The 23,362-nt window shown below is 38.7% G+C and overlaps 1 protein-coding gene and 1 pseudogene across 4 annotated transcripts in view; one reads left to right on the top strand and one right to left on the bottom strand.

The window, feature by feature from the left end:
* CEMIP2 (cell migration inducing hyaluronidase 2) overlaps positions 1 to 23,362 on the top strand; it is a 70,723-nt gene that overhangs the window by 11,354 nt on the left and 36,007 nt on the right. For all 4 annotated transcript variants that reach the window (XM_019730812.2, XM_019730821.2, XM_074330562.1 and 1 more), the window contains exons 2-10: positions 4,816 to 5,158; positions 9,744 to 9,884; positions 10,486 to 11,047; positions 14,869 to 15,038; positions 18,073 to 18,261; positions 19,849 to 20,018; positions 21,300 to 21,509; positions 21,855 to 22,060; positions 22,199 to 22,268. In XM_019730812.2, the coding sequence (XP_019586371.2) occupies positions 4,828 to 5,158; positions 9,744 to 9,884; positions 10,486 to 11,047; positions 14,869 to 15,038; positions 18,073 to 18,261; positions 19,849 to 20,018; positions 21,300 to 21,509; positions 21,855 to 22,060; positions 22,199 to 22,268 (2,049 nt within the window). In that variant the 5' untranslated portion in view covers positions 4,816 to 4,827. The remainder of the gene's footprint in view (positions 1 to 4,815; positions 5,159 to 9,743; positions 9,885 to 10,485; positions 11,048 to 14,868; positions 15,039 to 18,072; positions 18,262 to 19,848; positions 20,019 to 21,299; positions 21,510 to 21,854; positions 22,061 to 22,198; positions 22,269 to 23,362) is intronic.
* LOC109446958 (leptin receptor gene-related protein) lies at positions 6,943 to 7,401 on the bottom strand (annotated as a pseudogene).

The following is a 23,362-nucleotide window of genomic DNA, read 5'->3' as shown; positions in this document are numbered from 1 at the left end:
TGAAACAGAAGGCAGAAAGCAAGATGATCCAATAAGAGTTTTAAACAATATAGGGAAGAACAGGCAGGGAACTTTTTTCAGCATTTACACTTACATCTTTTAAATGGATACGTTTTCATATTCTTAGTAATATCTTTCATTCTTTAAATATTTGCCTAAGTTCCCTGTACAAATTTTTAATTGCATGATTTTTTAAAAAAATTATTACCAAGCCTTTTGGGCTACCACTTTTTATCCACAGTGAATAAATACAAGATCTCTTTCAAGGAACATCTAAATACCAAAAATTATGCTTCAAAACCTTTGTGGTGTTCATTTTCAAATTCGATATGAATGACTTTGAGTTATCCCCCCTTTTTGAATTAACTGTGTTTAGGGCTTTAGCACAGGCTGTAATATCTCTTAAAATATATCATAAAATACTGATGTGTTCCTTCTCTTAGTATGTGCTTTCCATTAGAAATGACAGGTAATATAAACAAATTAACTGTATTAAATACATACTTTGTTCTGTAGTAAAAATTTTTAAATGACACCTAACAGTACTTACTTGCCTTGCAGTGTTGAAAGCCGGAGGAAACTCTCCATCCTCTTTACTCTATTGGGTTCCTCCTTTGTTCTCAGGGCCCCAAACTCAAACTAATGCTACTAGAACTAACAACCTTATGGATTAAACAGCCATTGTTGAGATAGCCTGAGAACCTCACCACCATTTTCAAAAGAGTTCCTTGGTCAGTTTCACTCTGCCTTCAAGCAAGTGATTTCAAATTATTTAGGAATTACATTTCTCGGGGATGTTGTCAATTTTTTATCCACCATCCTCTAATGACTTCAGGAGTTCACAGTTCCTTATTGAATGAGTCAAATGTCAGTTTTTCCCACGAATAATTTAAATCTATAACTAACAATAAATATATTTTAAAGTAATAGATTCATAGTATTATTCCTAAAGTAGACTCATAAATGTAAAGGGAAATTCTAAGGCAATGTATTTGTATCTTATGTCTTTAAAAATCATAATAAATTGAGAGGGAAATCTGCGCACAATACGATTTTGGGTTGTAATTTTATTCTAAGTTATGACACAACAATGTGTTATTTCTTAAGAAAAGAATGGTTATATTTGCTGCTTATGCATTTACATGTTTTTCAGTAAAATAAAACTAATGGGCTCCGAATATATATATGACAAAATATATAGTTTTGCAGAAGGGTTATGGGGAAAACACAACCATGATTATTTTTGATTTATTGATCATTTTAGTTTGTGGTAGACACCATCTGAATTTTCACAAATTCCAAGTGGGACAGTGACTTCATTTAGCCTCTCACTGCCTTTTATTTGATTGGGGTTAACATCTGGAGATACATTATCTCCCACAACGGGGGCCCTCTAGCCTGTTTAGTGACAACCATTCTCTCGCTGAAACAATGAAGTATCAGATGATTGCAGCCTCAAACAAAAGATTCCCACTCCCTTCAGTGTAGATTATAGTCGTGATTCCCCTCCCACCCTGGTGAGCTTGGCATTCAAGAATATCTAGTTTAGCCCTTTCTTTGTTAATAGACGATCATAAAGGGGTCTTTGTTAGTCTCTGTCATTTGTTCCAACAGGATATATCCATTATTTCATTCTGCTCTTTGGCACATGCATCAGTTTCTTCAATAGCACCTTGAATTGTTTTGTTATGGAGCTTAAGCTTCATCTAAATAATTACTTTTGTTCAGAAATCAAATCCCACAAACCCAGTGTTTTTGACGCATAGACTCTGAGAATGTTCTTTGCCCCATGTGAAATCAGCATCAATTCCCGGTTAGATTCTCTTCTTGTCCCCATTAATTTCCAGGTTGTTTGGGTCCTGAGAATGCCTCTTTGTGGCTTCTCTCATGACAACATTTTGTGTTAATGGATTTGCTGTAGTTTAGAGCAATTTGGAGGTACCCTGTGTCTAGGATGTTATTCATTGTTTTGGTAGAAGTTGAGAGGATTAATTAAAAGGGTATTGAATGAAGCCAGGTGGCTTTGAGAAACTAGTTGTTAAGGAAGGGCAGTAATGGAAAGGGTTGAACATCACATTTCTGGGAACATCTTACTTGTCCACAGTCATTGAAATAAGAATATTATATGACATAGCACTTTCTCTTTTCTTTTCCTTTTTTTCTTTTCTCTTTTCCTGCCCTGCCCTGCCCTCCCCTTCCCTTCTTTTCACTTGGCAAACAAACAGTAAAGTGTCATTCAAAACTTATTTCATTCAAAACTTGTACGTGCTTATTATATACTACTTATAAATGCTTACTATAAATAATATAAAACATAAAAGGACTGCCCTTTTTTCTGTCAGCTTCTCTTAGATAAGAGTCGTGCATAGTCTAGTGAACTTCTGCATGAAGAATTCCTGAGAATTCCAACTGTGCCCGTCCAACACAGTTCTAGTTACACCCTCGTGAAACTGATTCTTTGAAGTTACTGCCTCTCAATTGTTTTGAAAGACTCATTCATGTAACTGTTAAGAGCCTGAACTCGAGAGTCAAAATACTTGGATGTGAGTTCTGGTTCTCCCATATACTAGCTAATTAACTTTTCTAAGCCTCAGTTTCTCATGTGCAAAATGAGGATAATGGCATCTACCTATAGATTTGTTGTATCAAATGTATTAGATGAGTTAATACATGTAAGTTGTTTAGAACAGTACCATGTGGTAAGTGCTTTATGAGTGTTAGCTATTTTTAAAATCATCTTAATCATAATATTTGAATGCCTACTTTTTTAAAACAAAATTTGAGGATATAAAGAGATAATGTAGAATTTAGACTTTCTCGTGAAATGAATTCACAGTCTATAGTTAAGTGATAATACAAGTAGAAATACTTTAGTTCACCATAAGATGAATCTAGTGGGGGAAATTAAACACTAAACATGAATGCTTGTCTACTGGAACTTGTTAGGGCCTTCTTATGGTCCTCATATGATGTGGACTTTAACTTCAGTTTGAAGAAGTTAGAATAATTATAATCAAAGTGTGACCACCGGTTTCAGTGTCACCAGCGTATGCTTTAACAGTGTAAAACCCAGGGCTCTCTTTGTACTAGCTGAGCTGGAATCACGGGTGGAGAGCTGAGGGGTCTGCGTTTTTAACAAGCTCCCCTGGTGATTCTTAGGCATAATGAAAATTGAGAACGTTTGCTCTCAACTTAGGTGCTCTTTGGATCACTTTTGTGGGGTGGCATTTGAAAGATACATGTGCTTGGATACTGACTTAATTAGTTGAAGTGTGGCCCTGGGCAGGATTGAGAAACAGTGTGGTATTAGAAGACGATTAGTGAAAGTGATGGTCCACACAGTTTATTATAGCAGGTGTCGATGTAAGAACATCCAAACCTGTGGAGAACTTTTATAAAAAGTTTTTTGAACCAAACAGGATACACCTGGAAGCAAGATCTCAACAGACTGAGGGAAATGATCCCTAGAATAGCAGTTTGCAGCTTCTTTTATGCATTTTGAATTAGAGATTTTATGAAGGTAGGAGGAAGCAAGGTTGTGTCGCAAGCGACTGCTAAGCTCAGAGTCCGTGCTGCAGTCTCTTCCTGCAAGTCAGGGGGGCTCAGGGGTCCCAGAGACTCTCAGATCCCCAGGATCTACCTGGCACTGACAGGCCTCCACCGTAGCCGTGGCGCCAGCGAAGAGCAGAGCACGCAAGATCTTAAATGCCTTTCAGTAAGCTCTTGACTCAAACATCAACACACCAAACAGTAAAGCACACAGAGTAATACAATAATTGGATAAAATAGAGTAAGAACAAGTCCCAAAGTCAATCAGAGCCCTGGTGGAGAGAGGAAGGGTGGCTGGTGCGGGAGATTGGTCCGGCAGAGGTTCTGTCCTAGCGGAGCAGAGCAGAGTGGAGGGTTCTTGGAGCAGAGTGACAGCATGGTTACCTCTGAGTCTAGACCTCCTCTCTGAGCTGCAAAAGTCCTTAGTTCTTATGCAGTTCTAAGTGCCTTTCTGATGTGACTTTATCAGGGCAGCCAGCACCCGGACATCTTCATATGTTCAGTAGCAGACCTTCCGAGTGTAGCTGGTTACACCCAATTACAGGGCAACCGGGCAGCTCCCTGGGCGTTGTCTGCTAAGTTCTCCGTGCATGCCCAAAATGTGGAGTTACTCTTGTTCATTCAATATGGAGTCACTCGTGCTCACACAAAACTCATTCTAACAGCTTCCAGGGGCGTTCTACACAGGTGGGGATTGGATTACAGGATAGTTAAGATTCTGTATTCTCTTGAGGGTGGTTAGAGGGGTCTGAAAAAAAGGCATTTCAAAGGTGTGTTAGCCTAGATGGACAGAAACAATGGACAGCTTGTTTAAGGCAAAGATAAGCCTTTTACTAAAGAAGTTATGTGCCTGGGGGGTGACTATACACGATGACCTGTCCAGTTAGGAATTGATGATCTGATCACCCTGTGTGGTTACTCTCCATAGGCCCTCTTTTTTTGTCCACACAGGGATGTAAGCTGACTTGATATTTTCAAGAAGTCATTGCAATGGTTATCAGGGGCTGTGGGGTGGGGGAGAGGTGGAAATGGGGGAATTGTTGCTAAATGGCTACAGAGTTTCTGTTTGGGATGATGAAAAGTTCTGGAAATGGATGGTTATAATAGTGGTGCACCACTGTGAATGTACTTGATGCCACTGGACTATATACACTTAAAAATGGTTAAGTTTTATGCTGGGTGTATTTTATTACAATAGAAGGTACTGAAAACAAGCTGTTCCAATTTGTATATTTCTGAACCTTATTTTTTTTTTTCTTTTCGCAGTGACAGTGTATCATGCATGCCACTGATTCCAGGGGACACTCCCCTGCTTTTCTGCAACCTCAGAATGGAAATGGCCATCGCTCATCTGGCTATGTTCCTGGGAAGGTTGTCCCACTGCGTCCCCCTCCTCCTCCAAAGAGCCAAGCTCCAGCCAAATGTCCCTCCATCAGACAGGAAGCCCGGACCAGCTTTGCTTTCTCACCTGAAGAGCAGCAAGCCCAGGGAGGAAGCCGAAAACAGAAGAGGCACAAAAATACTTTCATTTGCTTTGCGATGACTAGTTTCTCATTTTTTGTTGCACTTGCAGTCATTTTAGGCATATCCTCAAAATATGCTCCAGATGGTAAGTGCGTGTGTAGATGTGTGTGTGTGCGCATAGAGAACACACTCTAGGAGAACGAAGAAGGAAAGGAAATAGTATAAAATTAAAAAAACATTCTTGTTAAGTTGATTCTGGCTGACTAGCATATAATTAGATAACATGAAGTGTAACTTCTTATGAAAGAGAGTAATTGTTAAAGGAATCCATTAGGAATGATAAAATTAAAGGATTGCTCTTCATTTCCATTTTGCCACTTTGTCCCCGTGCTCAAGATGTTCTTGGAGCATTTCTTTTTGAAACGCTAATTTTAAGAGTCTTTACTGAATTCTTGTGGTAGCACAGTTTCCTCCTTTGTAGGAGGTATGATTTTCAGACTGCTAAAAGTTTTTAATAACTCGCTAACTGATAAACTCACTAACTGCAGGTGGTAAACTACATTTGATTTAAAAAAAAAAAAAATAAGTGAAAATAATAAGATTTGTGTTCTGTGATTGGGGAGACGGTTCCAAAAGGGAAGCTTCCAATATTTTTGAAGAACAATGCATATCCTTAAAGGAAAACATCCATTAGGAGGTGTAAATTCTGATAACATTTGTCTAAAAATCATTCATTACTTTATAATTAAACATCATGTAAGGAGGTTTTAATTTCTTACGTGGTCTTTGCTTTTCAGTTGGTAATATATTAATATTTGGGATGATTTTGAAGAAGTTTGTTGTTCGTTAGCTTCAATATGGTACCGACAAAGAATGGCCTCATCCCAGAATTCCATCCATCCAGGTGAAAATCAGAGGGCTCAGTTCTGTGGGAGGAGAAGCAGACCAGAACCTGCATTGGGCACCATAATTGCCTGCATTTTTTTTTTTACAGTCTGTAACAGATTTTTTATATCCTTAAGTGGATTTAACATTTGAGAAACATTTGCCATTTGCAAGACTTACAAATATTTTACTTAGTGTTCATGGGTGCATGAGGAGTTTTATAGACCTTAAGGTCCCTGGAAGAGGTAGTCAGTACTTCTAAAAAGACCTGAAACGAGAGAGATATTTGTATTAACACCTTTGTTGACCACACCAGTTGGCCCCTGTTATGAACTTGTAACGTTGCTTTTCATTGCACATAACGTTGAGTTTTCTTGTCCCTTTTCTCCAGCAGAAGAACCAATTCACTGCGGTTGAGTCATTCTTTCCAAGTAATGTGCAGTAAAGGGATGGTAGGTTAGTGGCTAATTAGAGCTGAAATCTGTGGCTTTCACAGACGTTTTCATATTCCATCTAAGACACTGAATCGCTGATGTGGTTCCTCGAATCAACATGCTTTAGTTTCGCATTTTGGCAGTAAAAGTGCAGAATGTCAGTGGAAATATCTGGTATGCTGAAATACTTCAGGGTCAGCCTTACTGTGGTTATTGCTCTTACGTAACTTTGATAATGCATCCACTGCTCATCAAATGGGTAGCCAGGAAGATGGGGCTGGCTGAGCTATTTTGCAGTGCTTTCTGCAGACCACACATTTTCGCATTAAATGTACTTTACTGGAAGGAAACAACCGGGAGTTTTTGGTGGTGATTCTAGTGAAGCATACTCTCCTGGGGAATAATTATAAACAACTAAGAGGAATTATGTAACTTTGGTAGTAGGCTCTAGATCTCAAAAGACTGCATTTCCTTCTCCACAGCTGGGTACAGTGCTTGTTACATGGGCCATACATTTACTTCTGATATAACATTATGGAGAATTCCAGCTAGATTTTTTTTTGGGTTTTGGAATTTTAAGAAATTAAATGCGTTTTATCAGAATAAAGTGTTACCATTGCTCCTAGCTAAAATCATCACCTCTTCCAAATAGAAGGATAAAACCTTGAATTGTAAGGAAAATGACTGTATCATCTGCCAGCACAGGATCCCCATTCCATCACAGCCACATGAGCAAGAATAACAGGAAATTCAAAGGCAGAAACAATTCCAGTGGTGAAAAAATATGCCAGTTCTCAGCAGGCACTGCTTGTTGCATCAGAGTCATTGCATCAGAGTTGCTCTTTTGGCACTGAAATGGGAAATATGAGAGATGGCATGACATATCAGGATGAACAAGGGCCAGTAAACATCATAATCCTCCAAAGCATATCCTAGCATAGGAAAAGTCAGTCCAGTCACCACTAAAGGATAATAACACAAGAGCTATGCCCGCCATGTCTGCCCCCAGCTTGATGTTTCGTGGGAAGAGAGGGAGTTAGAAGGAAAGTTCAAGAAATCTTCAATATTAAGTCAGAACAAATTCAAGGGGCTTCTTGTTTCTTTGATGGGAAGAAAAGTTTAAGGATTATTCTTAGTATAATTGTGATGATTTCTGATTTATCAGAATTAAATGTCAATGATTATGAAACTGCTATGAGAAGAATTAATTTCATGAAGTAATTGCCAAGGACTTAACTAGAGAGACTAATTTTAACTGTAGTAGTAACTATCACCTGAAAGAGAAAGCAGAAGCCTACGACAGACAACATGAGTGCTTAGAAATAAGATGTTTGTGGGATGGCCGTTCAGCTCAGTTGGTTAGAGCTTGTGCTCTTAGCTGGTTCGATTCCCACTTGAGCCAGTGAGCTGTGCTCTCCACAACTAGATTGAAGACAACCACTTGAGCTGAGCTGCTGCTGAGCTGCCAGTGGGACGGCCGAATGGCTCAGTTGGTTGAATGGCTCAGTTGGTTAAAGCGCGTGCTCTTAACAGCAAGGTTGCCAGTTCGATTCCCTCATGGGATGGTGGGCTGTGCCCCCTACAACTAGATTGAAAATTGTGACTGGACTTGGAGCTGAGCTGCGCCCTCCACAACTAGACTGAAGGATGATGATTTGACTTGGAGCTGATGGGTCCTGGAAAAAGCACACTGCTACCCAATAAAAATTAAAAAGAAAAAAGTTTGCATTAGTGTTACACAAGGTTAAAATGAGGAATCAGAATTTTCTTTCTATAAAAAATATCTTTGTGCTGCACCCCAGCCTCTTTACTTTTTCTCATCTTATTTCTCAATGTGTACCTTCCACTTTCATAAGATTGCCAAGCACATTTTGCTGATTACTTTCTACCTTTGCTTAGTTTAGATATAGGGTCTATCTTGCTGTTCCAACTGAGCAACCAAATAGAGTTGAATAGCTGGGGATACTGGGTCACTAATGTTCTCCTTCCTGCTCCTTTTATTTAAATACTATCTACCCTTTGGAATCTATGTCTAGTGCCACCTGTTTCATTGAAGCTGCCTCAGGTACTGCAGCCCCACCTCTCCTTTCTCTGAGCTCTTTTTTACCTCAAGTAACTACCAAATTGTTCAGTATTTAATTATTTCGTACATGGTGGCTGTTTCTCCCAAGCTAGATTATAAGTTCTGAGGGCTGTGGGCTCATTGCTTTATGGTGCCAAAAAAATGTATACAAGTGGACACTTTGGTCAGCGTTGCTCAAGCAGTAGTAGTTCGCCGTAATCAGAAGTATCTGGACACTGATAGTAACCACTTTGAGCACCTCTTGTAATTGCAGAAGTCAAACATGACTTGTATTCATCTTTTGTTACCGGTATATATTGAGTATTACAGTTAATACAGTTTTTACCTTTCTTGAAATGTTACACATTTTTTTGGCACCCTCTGTGTGTGTGTGTGTGTGTGTGTGTGTGTGTATACATATATATATATGTCATGATAATATACATATATCAATAAAATTTCTTTTTAAATAAATTTTACAGTATCTAGTACAGAATGGATTAATTGATTTTCAATAAATATTTGGTCATTGGTTGATTCAAATTGTTGTGATTTTTACCCCCCTCTTCTTTCAAATTATAGCAGAAACTAAAGGTCCCATGCATTAAGTAGCTGTGGCAATGCAGAATACTTTCATATTTTCATTATCACCTATCTAAGAGGCAAATTTGAATAACAACACTACAAGTAAAGTAAACCTCATTTCTTAAAGGGGAACGTCCATATTACTCATCTTGCTGAGTAATCATCAGTTTGGCTTCTCTAATCTGTAGTTTCCTCATGTCTGAAAATGAGAAGTCATGTATTTGGTCATTTGTCTCTTGCAGTTTTGTTGGGAAAGAGTACATGTCCGAAGACAGTGATATTTATCAGTCATGGCCTTTGGAATGGAGGAGGTGTTGTTACCAACTTTATGATTCACTGTGCACAGGAAGGAACTTGGGAAGACCTAGTACTTGTATTGCTTAACAATTTCCATTTTCTATTTACCATTATGTTCTGAAACATTTTCTGACACAGCTTTTTGGGGTCCAAGGACAAGTCACAGTTTTGTCTCTTACTGTTGATTTATTTCCACAGTAGATGATTCAGGGGGAACTCCATTTTTACCTTGTGAAGTTTGACCCGAACTAGATGATAGCAACTTAGTTTTGTGGTGAAACCTTTTTGCCGTGTGTAGGAAGTAAAGGATTTGACATATGTCTGCTGCATAGGATGGGATGGGATTTCCATCCTTATAGAAAGAAATTGCAATAGGTCTGCCATAAATGGTGATAGTGCTTGGATTTGGCTGAAGGTATCCTTGCGTTTTTGTTGTGTTAATGGGATATCCTTACATTGTTTTATAGAGAATTGCCCAGATCAAAACCCTCGCCTCAGGAACTGGGATCCAGGACAAGATTCTGCAAAGCAAGTTGTTATCAAGGAGGGAGATATGTTCCGTCTGACTTCAGATGCCACAGTGAATTCTATAGTCATTCAGGATGGAGGTGAGTAATGGTACCTGTCTATGGGAACTGCAAGGTTGCTCTCTATGTAGGGGAACATTTGATGCTTTTTATGTAGAAAATTATACTTAGCCTTTAGAATGTGGTGTCACTCTAACCATGGAGACATAAAAAGTTCCTAAGGTAGAACCATAGAATTCAAAAGGAAGAAGGACCTTAGAAATCACTCAAGATACTTGATTTATAGAAAAGGAAACAGTTCCAGAAGGTGATTTCTCATAATCAAATATTTGTTGCAGCTACGTAGAGTGATAATTAGCATGAGTTAGCATATGGAAAAACGAGATTCAGATTTGTAGGCTGTTAGACACAGTTCTAAGAAATGATTTACTCGTACCTTGAAAGTGAATGGATTGAAATTCATTCGCATGAGAATTTTTAGTGTGTTGAGATATGAGCTCTTCATTTCTTCCTTTAACATGTTTGGAAAACAGGTTTAATTCTCTATCTAGACCCTTAGTAAATTCTTTCTCCCAACTTAGTTATGGGAGAGTCTGTTTTTCCTTCTCAAGGTGAAATCTATTTCTCTGTATCTCAGAAAGATGTTTCAGAAGTTGGCTGATACTAGTGTTATTCTCTGCAGGACTGCTTGTATTTGGGGATGATAAAGATGGATCCAGAAATATTACTTTGAGGACTCGTTACATCCTGATCAAGGATGGTGGGGCGCTTCATATTGGAGCAGAAAAATGCCGCTATAAATCCAAAGCGACAATTGTCTTGTATGGCAAGTCAGATGAAGGTGAAAGTATGCCAACATTTGGCAAAAAATTTATTGGTGTGGAAGCTGGAGGGACACTGGAGTTACACGGGGCACAGAAGGCATCGTGGACGTTGTTGGCTAGAACTCTGAACTCCTCAGGCTTGACCTATGGGTCCTATGCCTTTGAAAAGGGCTTTTTCAGGGGCCTCAATGTCAGGGTCATTGATCAAGACACGGCCAAAATTTTGGAAAGTGAGAGGTTTGACACCCACGAATTCCACAATGAGAGCAGACGACTTCAGGAATTTCTGAGAGGCCAGGCTCCAGGACGGATTGTTGCTATCGCTGTCGGAGATTCAGCTGCCAAAAGCCTCTTACAGGGAACCATACAAATGATCCAGGACCGGCTGGGAAGTAAGCTGATCCAAGGACTGGGCTACAGGTGGGCATACCTTTTGTACTTTCCTTCCCAGCTATGTGTGAGAGTCTACGTCTCTGTGAACGGAGAGCAAGAGTGGACAAAGACACAGAAGACACCACAGTCTGACTTCAGGTCAGAATGGCCACCACCATTTGGAGGACTGGTTGCCTCTTACATTGAAACATGGGACTGGAAGACAGGAATCTGGTTACATAAGCTCTTTTCTTAGCTTTGGTTTATGAAGCACTTTGGGAACTGTAGCGCTAAGCTTGTGAAAAGGACAGAAATGTGGTATTGAAAAAAAAACAACGGTCAGGCAGTTCAAGGACAATTTATATCCCACTTTCATTACCTTCTGAAGTATGTCATAGGAAACTCAGGCTAATTGAGGCAACTTAAGAGTTGAACGTTTCACACTCAATTCCCTGCTAAGGAGTGAAAGTTGTTTTAAGAGCTTAAGGGGGTGGAACGTTAACAGTTTTTTCTTTCATTTTTTTTGAAATCGTTTGCATACTAATTGGGATCTGCTTATTTGCTTGGTGCAGGTCTCTGGAGGTCTGGTTCCTGTGGGAAGGAAGAAGGTGGAGGGCTGGGAACTGCATCAGGATAGTAGGGTTCATTTCTCTTATTTATGCTTCCTGTGCCGTATTCTAGTTAGCCATGGTTTCCTACTGCAGCCCTGCGTCTGGGAAAGTAGCCGGCTCAACATTTAATTCAAAAACCAGAAGTTTCAATTCTGCCTACTGTTAGTAAAGTGAGGGAATATCTGCGGTGAAAAGTAAGAGAGTTTCAGAACTCACATGTTGAAATGATCTAGTTATTATTTTATTATTTTTTGATGGTTGGTTGATCTAAATCTTTTTTTTCCTTTGGAAATGTGGTTGTTGGAATGGAATATTATCTACAGAAATTCTGGAGAAAGTTAAGAAGACAAAGGTAGTGAAGCAAAAAGGTCTGTCTTGTTTTAAAAACACTTTTTGTTCACCCAGGGAGTATTTCGGAGGTGCTAAGAGCTGGGTACCTGAAGACGCTTAGATGAAAGGACACCATCTCAGAGCGTTGTTTAATCTAAACCAGGGGTGTCCAAACTTTTTTCAACGTTTTTTACCAAGGGCCATATGCGGTAAAATACACAAACAGCCGGGCCACTCACTCGAGGTGAAGTACGTATTGTCTCACCTGATTTATTTAAGTAAACTAAATATATTTTTGGAATTTGCTGCAGGCCAATTAACAATGGATTACGGACCGCAGTTGGCCTGCGGGCTACAGTTTTGACACCCCTGATCTAGACCTAAGTAGATGAGTATTGTCCAGTGAGACATTGCTCCATCCACAGGCTGTAATGGAAGTGTGTGTAGAAAGAGCCCCCAAGTTGGCCTGGGATAGTCAGTGGAGGCTTCCCAAAAGCAAGAAAGAGGGAAGGATGGTGGGTGCTATCTAGGCAGTGGAGAAGGAGGTCTTTCCAGACAGAGGAAGAACTTAGCATGTGCAAAACCTCAGAAGTGGGTTTTAAAAATAATATAAAAAATATATAATACACAAACAGACAAGTGCTAAAAAACAAGAATGTAGAGTTGAATGACTTAGTGCTATGTGATACCTGGGTAGTTACCGTCCAGTTCAAGACAGAACATTGCCAGTGGAAGCCCCCCTCCTGCCCCCTCCTGTTCACTGATCACTCCTTCTACTCACCCCAGGTAACCACTCTCCTGAATTTGTGGAGAATACTGAAGTTTAGGTTTGTCTGGTTTTGAACTTCATATAAATGAGGGCAGACAATGTATCATATTTTGTGTCTAGCTTCTTTGCTCAACTCTGTTACTAATTGTCATTTATGTTGTTGCATGTAGTCCTGGCACATTTTCATTACTGCTTATTTTCTATTGTTTGTTTATTTCACAATGTATTCACTGCTGGATATCTGGGTGGTTTCCCAGTTTGGACCTCTGTTATCAAAAGTGCTTCTTTGAATGTGTTTACTCATCTCTTGATGCACATATGCATGCATTTCTGTGGTTTATAGATCTGGGAATGAAGCATCATGGTCTTTTCAAAGTTAGACTCCTACTTGGTTTCATTATCCAGTAACACCAGGGGTTACAACTTTTGTTTCTTTGTGCCATTCTTGTTCTAGATTTGTGTGATTGTTAGCTATGACTATTTTGTGTCGTCCCCGCTGTTTTTTGGTTACTCTCCTTACTGGTTTCTAAATTCCCTTTAAAATGTGGCTGCTGATTTGATGGAGGAATTCGAGTTATGATCCTTTGCCAACGTTCCATTGCTTTGACATTATCTCCAGTGTGCATAAACATACTCCTTTGAAGATAATGTCCTGGTGCACTGAAATTTTCCTCAAGTGGAGGAGGGAAGTAGGAGTGTTCTGGAGATAATGTCAATAGAATAGAACATTGTTTTATAGTTGCTGAGGCAGTCCTGGTAAATAAAGGAAGCCTCTGATATTTTCCCTCTCTCCCTCTCGCACAGGAGGTAATAAATTGAGACATTCTTCATTTGATTCTTGCTGTTGTGTCAAGGAATATAAATAGAGCTATAAAGCATTGTCAGGCAAAGAGTAGCTAATCCAGACAGGGGCGGAGGTGAAATTTATAAGGATGTAGGCATGCTTTGGTTAACTTTTATCTGTGACTATCCGGCCATCTGTCTGGCATAGATTACATTCCACCCCCCCTCACCCCCACCCCCCGAAAAGGAAGTTGACATTTTTCTTTTCATGTTTTCAACTAGGAGTCTTAAGGCACATTTGTCTTTGTTATTTATTTATTTTTGGTAGAGTGTGACCACAAGTTAAGCAAGGCACTGGGATGTTTATTACAGTATCACAGGAAAAAAAAATGGCATTTTCAAACACATTGCTTTTAACAAATAGACACAGCATGTAATATCTGTTGGATAGTGATTCTGCATCTTTGATTTAAGAATGTTAAGAAGCCAGTAACCCAGTGGATCTCAGCCTTACTTGTACACCTGAGATTTAAAAAAATCCAGATGCCCAGGGCCCACCTTAGATCATATACATCCAGGATTCCCAGGTAATTGATGTATAGTCAGGGTTGATAACTACTGCTCTAACCTCTGACGCTAACGCAGGGTTCTCAGCAGCAGCAGCAGCAGCAGCAGCAGCAGCAGCAGCAGCAGCAGCATCTCCATCATCTGGGAACTTGTTAGAAATGCAGATTCTCTGACCCCATCTCAAACAGAGGGTTCAGCCCAGCAAGCTGATTTAACAAGCCCTCCAAGTGATTTGATGTCTATTGATGTTTGAGAACCACTGCTGTAACTCAGTGGTTCTCAAGTGTGGCTACACATTCATACCATCTGGGGGACTTGAAAAACGTACTAATTCATTGGTCTGGGCTGGGTCGGACCATTGATGTATGTTCTGAAAGCTCACTATGTGATTCTGTTATGCAGCTAGATCGGAGAACATTGAAGAAGAGAGATAAAAAGAGAGCAGGTTTTAAAAGAAGGAAAATATTGTAAAAGAAGGAAAAATAAATGGGTGTGTGGCCAGAATGATAGTGAATGTAATGGGTGTGTACTGAAGAAGGAAGTCAATGATTAATTGAAGTCACAGTAACTGGTGTGTCACCTGTTACAGAGCTGGACAAACAAGGATTTAAAATCCAGGTGCATTTCTTTCTATGACGTCAGTTACTTCAGTCAAAGTTTGGATTTGCAATCTCATATGGAGAAAAAGGTGTAGGGATTGACAGAAATGAAATTCGGGAATTCAGCGGTACCTGACCTCACATCTGTGTCAGGGATTTGGGTCAATACCATCACAAAAAATCAAATGCACATGCTCTTTTTCCTTCTAGGCAAGCTTGGGCTTTGGTTGGTGTCATTGATGGTGGAAGTACAGCTTGCAATGAATCTGTGAGAAACTATGAAAATCATAGCAGTGGAGGAAAGGCCCTTGCACAGAGAGAATTTCATACAGTGGACGGTCAGAAGTTCTCTGTGACAGCGTATAGTGAATGGATTGAAGGTAGGCAAGTACAGTTTATACCCTTGTAAGACATTGGTAAGTATTGTGACAGATTTTTTTTTTTAAACAGGTATTGTATTCAAATGGCATTCTCAACTGGTTGAAGGCAGACTCTATAGTTTCCTTAATGTACTTGATCTTTTAGACTCAAGGGTTCTTTCTTGACTAGAGAATGATCTGTTCTAGATTGCACACCCTCAACTGGACTTTGTTCATGATCCTTGGGTTAACTAGTGGAAATGGATTTGTTTCCTGGATTGGTACCCATTGAACCAATCTGGGTGTGATAGGGTGAGTTGTGCTCTGTGACAATGAACATGATCTTGTACTTGGCCTCTTCTCTTTATGCGGATATGTCAGCAGATATTACTTTTGAGCCCATAAAGATGGATCCGGAAATATTACTTTGAGGACTCGTTACATCCTGATCAAGGATGGTGGGGCGCTTCATATTGGAGCAGAAAAATGCCGCTATAAATCCAAAGCGACAGTTGCCTCGTATGGCAAGTCAGATGAAGTTGAAAGTATGCCAACATTTGGCAAAAGATGTATTGGTGTGGAAGCCGGAGAGACAAACTTCTCATTTTCTTATCTTATGTGTTTATGTTCTTTCTGCTAGTGTTCATTTTGTTTTAACCTATTTTCCTCTCTTTAAGTAACTTATTGTAAAGTTATCTCTTGTCTACATTTTCTTTAATGTACTTTGAAGTATAATCCATCTTCCAGAAGAGCTATACTTTGTTTGACTGATGCCTAGCACTGGGTGTTTAGGGTGCTTTTGACTTTTTTCTCTTGAGGCTCACATAATTTTTTTTTTGTGCCAGACTTTTGGCTTCAGGTACAGCGTGGCAGCTTCCTGTCGGTGCTTGCCCACAATGTTTCTTTTCCACCCAAACATTTTACTCAAACAAATGAGAAATGAGTAAGAGGTGCTTTATTATGTCTGTAATTATCCAGAAAGGCTTATTCTAGACTGTGCTCATACCCCTGTTGTTAGTAGCCATGTAGCAAAGTGTTTATACAAAGATGGATGTCTGGTGAGAGAATGCCTAGGTTCATGTCCCAGCTCTTTCACTTGCTCCATGTTGGTGAGCGTGCAACTTGAACTTCCTCACCTTCAGTTTTTTCATCTGGAAAATGGAGATAATAATTGAAACTACCATATAGGGCTGCTGTGAGTATCAAGTGTGAAGTATAGGACGTTTAACACTGTATAGTAAGCACTCAGTCAGTACGTGTTGGCTATTTTAACGATGGTACAAACATGATTTGGGTTATAGTAGTGTATTTTGTATCATAATTAGAGAAAGTCTTTTGCTTTAAAACAGACAGACAAGTAGAGTTCCTATCATGTCACAGGAACTTTTCACATGTTGCCTCAAAAGCAACCTTCTGGGTTTGGGGTGAGGAGGTGGTGTCTATTATGGGCAAGGAAGCTGGAATCAAGCCTCAGCTTTCTGCCTCCACAAGACTATACTGCTTTTTATACCACGTCGTGGTTGCCTCTGGCAAAAAGCATCCGTGGGTGAGAAGCATTTCTTAGTAGAAATTTGGACCTGCATGAAAAGTTTAGTACAACTGCCTGCAGTAAGATTCCGGGCAGAAGATGATTACTGAAAAATTTTGTGTCAACATTTCCTCTGTGGGAAATTTTGTTTTCATTTCCACATTGCTGACGACTGGATGAGGGTACGTTCTAGCTGTCTCTCTATCGTAGGATATTGTTTGTGTCCCATGTTCTCAATGACTCTTACTTTCTGGAAGAGGTTAGAAATCCTCTCCAGGAAGCAGGGAGGATGAACTCGTTTCCTTTCATACTTCCAATTCAGTAATGCCGATAGGAGAAAATAGTAGGCAGAATTTTCTTCTAAAGTAAAAAAAAAAAAAAAGTGAGGAGTTATGGAATAATACAGATCTCCCCCATCTAACCTTCTGGGTTAAAACCAAAAAACCAAAAAACAGAACCTAATTCTAACGATCGTTTCAGTCAAAACTTATTTATCTAGTCTTTTAAAACAATTTTTGCTTAAAATCATCCTTTGGTCATATTTTAAAGCATTTTTGAAATTTGTATGAAGTTTTTGTGAAAAAAATTAATGTTTAGTTGTCCTGTTTTAGATAATTTTTTTGGTAAGCATCTGAAATTTGGGGTAGTGATTGTTGTTATGGTCACAAAGTTTTTATTAGCTCTGTTCCTAACCTATTTATTTGATTCTTGGGAAGGCAGAATAATACGTATAGAGGTTAAGGAATTGGGATCTGAATTAGATTGGCATTCGCTTATGGGGTCTCCCATTTTTTAGCTGTTATTCAAACTCCCTGACCTTTGGTTTTTTCATGTCTAATGCGTATTGTATTTCCTATTTCTCAGTTGTTTTGATGAAAGGTTATTATGTGTGTGAAGTCCCAACAACTTTTTAGCTCTTATTAGTATTATTAGTTGTTATTATATTATGATTTGGACAAAATTTTATTATAGACTTTAGTATCTGGATGTAATAAACATATTAAAAAAATACGTTACCTTTATTAGGTATCTCTTTTCTTGGGGTGGGGGGGTGGAGGTGCTTTGTAGAAATAGAAAAGCAGGGTAGATCCCAGTGGAAAGGAACAGAATCCAAGACTTGATCAGGTTCGGTTTTATCAGGATAGTTGTGTGAAGGCTGTAAGAATATCCGTATTATTCCTTGTGCCATGCCTGAGTTTTCCTTCTTTTGATTCCCTTAACTTAAGTAAATGTATTTTTCTCACTCCTCTTATTGTCCCTTAGAGTCATTATCTTAAAGGAGTACCAGATCAGTATGTTATATTCTGGTGAGGGGTGCATGGGGCTCTTTCCTCTTGGCGGGGTCTCTATTAGCATCTTTTAATCATTAGTATCTGCTTAGTGACTTCCACATGGTTACCATTAGTAAACATTTTCTGACTTGCATTTATCTTAACTTTTAATTTGTTAATCTGTGAGTGGGTTGATATTAAAAAGACAAAATTCCTGCTAATAATGCACCACTTTCTTTTTTGCTTTGTGGTTTAGGCGTTTCTCTTTCAGGTTTTCGGGTAGAAGTTGTGGATGGAGTGAAGCTTCATCTGATGGATGATGTTAGTAGCTGGAAACCCGGAGACCAGATTGTGGTCGCAAGCACAGATTATTCCATGTACCAAGCAGAGGAGTTCACACTTCTCCCCTGTCCAGAGTGCAGCCGTTTCCAGGTCAAAGTCAAAGGTATTAGACCACTCAGAATGCTTTTTGGAAAAAACTTTTTTTCTTGAGATTTGATTCCTGGAGTCTTTTTTTTTTTTTTCTCAATCACCACCACCACCACCATCACCACCACCACCACCACCACCACCACCACCACCACCACCACCACCACCACCGTGTGTCATGCTTGTTTCTTTGTTTAAAATATGCAGACTAGGTGGATTGATTGTTTTCCAAAATCCTTTCCAACTTCTTATTAATTTTCCACTGTCAAATAATAGTAAACCCAGCCATTCAACCAGATTAGTTTGTTTAATAGAAGTTTGTCTTCTTAATTAAAAAATATGCATGGTTTTTGAGTGCCTACTTCCTGACAAAAAGTAGATCTCATTAATATTAAAATGGAACCAAAAAGTTACTTTAATAAGACTACGTTTCCTATCATAATTTTGAATAATGTATTATTTTATTTTATTTTTTTGAGGGAGAGGATGCACATGAGATTCTTACTATAAACTATCTTTAGAAAGAATGGGTGACATTTATCAGGTACTTTTCTGAGCCTGGTAATAGGTAAAGCTTCTTCTCGCATTGCTTCAGTTACAGAATTCATTCTACATGTCACTCATTGTATTCCTTTACTTGCTACTGTACTCAAGATTATACATTTATGGTACAAAACCAGACCTTACAGTAACTGTTTGATAAGTATCCACTTAATGGATAATTTACAGCTTAGAAGTTTAAGGGAAAATTTTTTGCTTTAAAAAAAAAAGGATGATTTGCTCACTTAGCACTTTTTCTCTGTGCTTCAGTGTTGTACTTTTCCTTCTTGATAGTACAGGGCATAAGCGGAAAACAAAAGAAAACAAAGCAAAAATCCCAGAAAATTATGATACATCTGGCATTAATTTTGTTTGGAAATTCCCACCCTTGTTAACAAGTCTGCATGATAATGAATCTCCATGATCTCAACTGCTTGATGCATTTGTAGTTTTTTCCCTGAGTTTATATAATAAAACCATCAGAGAGAAGCTCATTATTAAAGTATTTTTAACTTCCAAAAAAGTTGGGAATTTAAAGAATGCATAATATGAAAATAAGAAAGATGGTAATTTCTGTACTGTTCATGTGGGAATGCCGATTACTTTAGCTTTGAAGTAGAAACAAAGACAACTTGACACCCTGTTATCAACATCTACAAACCATTAGTTTTTCTGGACTCACCATGCATTTGGCTCTTCATGTGTCCTCAGGGGAGTAGGACCAGAGCATATGGACAGGGACTAGAGAGACACATACATTCTTAAGTAGATTCCAGATTATTGGTGCTGTGTAAGAGAGAATTGAGCTTCAGGAAGAAGCAAACTCTGTGTGAGGATTTGACAGTTGGTAGTGAGGGTTTGGGCATTGGGTGGGTGGTTAACTAGATAATCTTCAAAATCCTTGCTTTTGGGGATTCTGTGATTCTGAGGTATTAAAGAATGGAAGCAGACAATAAATTTTGATAATGTCTTGGGGTTACAGAATAAATAGGACTGTCTTTTTGATATAAGTTCCATGTTTTCTCTGTTCTAATGTTCTTTTTCCCTTGCCCACACCAACTAGAAACCCCTCAGTTCCTGCACATGGGTGAGATCATAGATGGTGTAGACATGAGAGCTGAGGTTGGAATTCTTACCCGGAATGTTGTAATCCGTGGAGAAATGGAAGACTCATGCTATGCTGAAAACCAGTGCCAATTCTTTGATTATGATACCTTTGGGGGCCATGTCATGGTAGGCAAAAGGATTTGATGAGTTCTTGGAAACCCTGCTTGCTAAATATATTTGAAAAAAGAAATCTTTCAAGTTTTGGAATGAGATCTATAAGGGTATTAAAAAGAAATCATACTTTATTTCTCTATCAAATGGCAAAGAGGAGATTTTTAGATCATTAAAAGAAAAAATTTATATGTTCATTTAGTTGACGTGGACCTATGCTTAAGCCATTTAAGAATCGTCTTACAAAGAATTAATATATTGGGAAGAACCAATTATAGAGAGACAAAAACAAAACAAAGCAAATAACCTTGGTATGAAAGAATCAATTAGTTCTTTTTAAAACATGATATTATGAAAGTATAAGCAGTAGCAGTATACATATACAAAATAGATTTCTGCAAAAAGAAACATATATATATACACATACATACATACATATATATATAGAGAGAGAGAGAGAGAGAAAGAGTTTTTTTTTTTTTTTTTTTTTTTTTAAGGAGGGGGCAGCTCACAGTGGCCCATGTGGGGATGAACCAACAACCTTGGTGCCACCAGCACCACGCTCTAACCAACTGAGCTGACTGGCCACCCCTGTAAAAATATTTTTTTATATGCAGATTTTTATTTTATAAAAGTATTGAGTGCTTACTGTGTGGTAAGCTTTGCTCTGTGTACTTATTTATTGGACTTCTGGGTTGCGTTTTGGCTACATGTGTTTTAAAATTAGTTTTTGTGCATGGAGTGGGCTATGCTTGTTAGCAACATTTCTGTTACACTGATTTCTGAAATGTGGGTCAGTATTATTTCTCTGTTTTTAGTAGTATGATTGAAAATGCAGTGTGTAAAAATAATGAGAGTGCTCCAGTTGTGGATCACAGAGGAATTTTTAAAAAGAACTCTGAGTAAACCATATTATGTGCTAACAAAACTACTCAGGGATGATTTAGAAATAACTATCAAACTGTAGTGGCAGTTACAAAAGAACAACATGAGACTGGAACTGACCAGAATATGTGAACAAATCAAAACACGTATACGGAAATCATTTCTGCAACTTTCCTGGTTATATTTCCTTTTATTCCTAATAAAATGCTATTTCTATAGCTCTTTCAAGCAGTCACTTATGTAAAGGAGCATTTGCTAAATTATTAACTGGGGATCTTGGAAAATAGGATAGGAAAGACAATAAATATTTTAATATGTATTCTTCTTCAGACATGTTCGATTAAAACATTATATTTTGCTGCTTTCCTATGATGAAATTTATCATTTGATTTTGGTTACCTTGTTTTATAGATAAGGAAAAATTTTACTTCAGTCCATCTTTCTTATGTGGAATTGAAACACATGGGTCAGCAGCAGCTGGGACGATATCCTCTTCATTTTCATCTGTGTGGAGACGTCGATTATAAAGGAGGATACAGACCCGCAACATCTGTGGACGGACTGTCTATTCATCACAGCTTCTCCCGATGCATCACTGTTCATGCGACGGATGGCTTGCTTGTAAGTAGCCTCACGTTATGTTGATGGATATTGTTGAAGCAGTTATCTCTCCTAATTCTCATGACATCTCAATTTTAGATAAGTAAGCTTTGTACTACGTGTCTTACACTATCTTGATTTTACTGAGAATTCAACTGTTTTTCTGTGTGAAGGAAGCCTACTGTTTTAGCTAACCAAATTATTCTCTTCAGAGATCAATAAAACCTGACATTTGACTTTGCCTCTTCAGATAAGATAAAAACTTCTTTTTGCATTTGTACCAAGCATGCTACACTAAATAGCACTTGTTACTTAAACCACAATCAATCTTGTTACCAATTACATTATACACTTGTATTTTTGCAGATAAAAGACACCATTGGATTTGACACACTAGGTCATTGTTTCTTTTTGGAAGATGGTGTTGAACAGAGAAATACTTTGTTCCACAATCTGGGCCTCCTCACCAAGCCTGGCACCCTCCTCCCCACTGACAGGAATAACTCCATGTGCACCACCATGCGAGGAAAAGTGTTTGGAAATTACGTCCCTGTGCCTACCACTGACTGTATGTGAGTAGTTGGCAGAGAGGAAACTTATGCATGATGATCAAGGCCTTTGACTTTGGAAGAAGAGGTTTTGGGGGAAGTTTTTAGGGGGCAGGATTTTTCATGATGAATATTTAAATCACCTTAAAAAATGCCTTGCAGGGCTGTTTCAACTTTCTGGATTGCTCATCCCAACAATAATCTGATTAATAATGCGGCTGCAGGCTCACAGGTAAATAATATTGAAGTGCTTTCAGTTTTTTTATATTCATGTTTATAAATATTCTTTGTATATGGATGATACGTTATGGATGTAACATAATGTGTGGCAATCTGCCGCATCACATTGTTTTCTGATATTACTTGTTGATATGATTCTTCTGTTTCTTTTAAATCATTTATGCCATAACTCTTTGAAGCCCCTTTTGAAACCCTCAAGGTATTTTACCCCATCCCTAGCTGAGAATGTCTCAGATACCTATGTTCCCTTTCTGTCTCTGAACCTCTCGTGCATGTAGGGGTCTCTGACTCTCTTATGTATGTGGGGTTCCCATACACATGTATGTGTTAAAATTGGTTATTTTCTCTTGCTAACCTGTCTCATGTGTGTTTGATTATTAGACCAGCCAGAAGAACCTTGAGGATAAAGGAAAGTTTGTTCCTCACCCACAATAGCTCTAGCCATAATTAAAAGTATGCATAATGATAAAATATTTTAACTTTTGTTAAAATGCCCATCAAATGGGTAATAGAAAAAATATATATCAATATTAAATACCACATTGTAAAAATCAGAACAAAGATGTGGCCATAACCAAATAATAAAATGATAAAATATTTTAACTTTTTATAGCATTATATGAATTTTATAATGCTCCATTTTATTTTTCATCATTGAAGCAAACTTTTAAAAGAATCTTTGTATTTCACTGGAATATTTTTAATACAAAATTTTAAGTTTGAAATATTTAGTAATTTCTGCATCATGAATTTTTCCCCCCTTCTTCCGCCTCTCCCCCCACTTTGGTTCAAGCCGTTGTTTCTCAGTCTAGTTGAGTAGGAGGCAGTCGGTCGCCAGTTGGCAGCTCACGGCACCTCTTGCCGGCTGCCAGCTGCTCACAATGGCTGCCGGCCACTCAAGCCGACTGCCAGCCACTCACACTGGCCAATGGCCACTCATGGCAGCACACAGCAGCCTGCAGCAGCACACAGCAGCCTGCAGCGGCTCATAGCAGCTCGCGCTGACCTCTGGCTGCTTACAGCAGCCTAGCTACAGGGAGAGCCATTGTTCACAATCTTAGCTCACTGGCCCATGTGGGAATCGAA

Source organism: Rhinolophus sinicus, linkage group LG04 (genome assembly GCF_036562045.2).
Source record: "Rhinolophus sinicus isolate RSC01 linkage group LG04, ASM3656204v1, whole genome shotgun sequence".
Taxonomy (NCBI): domain Eukaryota; kingdom Metazoa; phylum Chordata; class Mammalia; order Chiroptera; family Rhinolophidae; genus Rhinolophus; species Rhinolophus sinicus.
The sequence above is the reverse complement of the archived record's forward strand: the minus strand, read 5'-3'. Positions and strand labels throughout refer to the sequence as shown.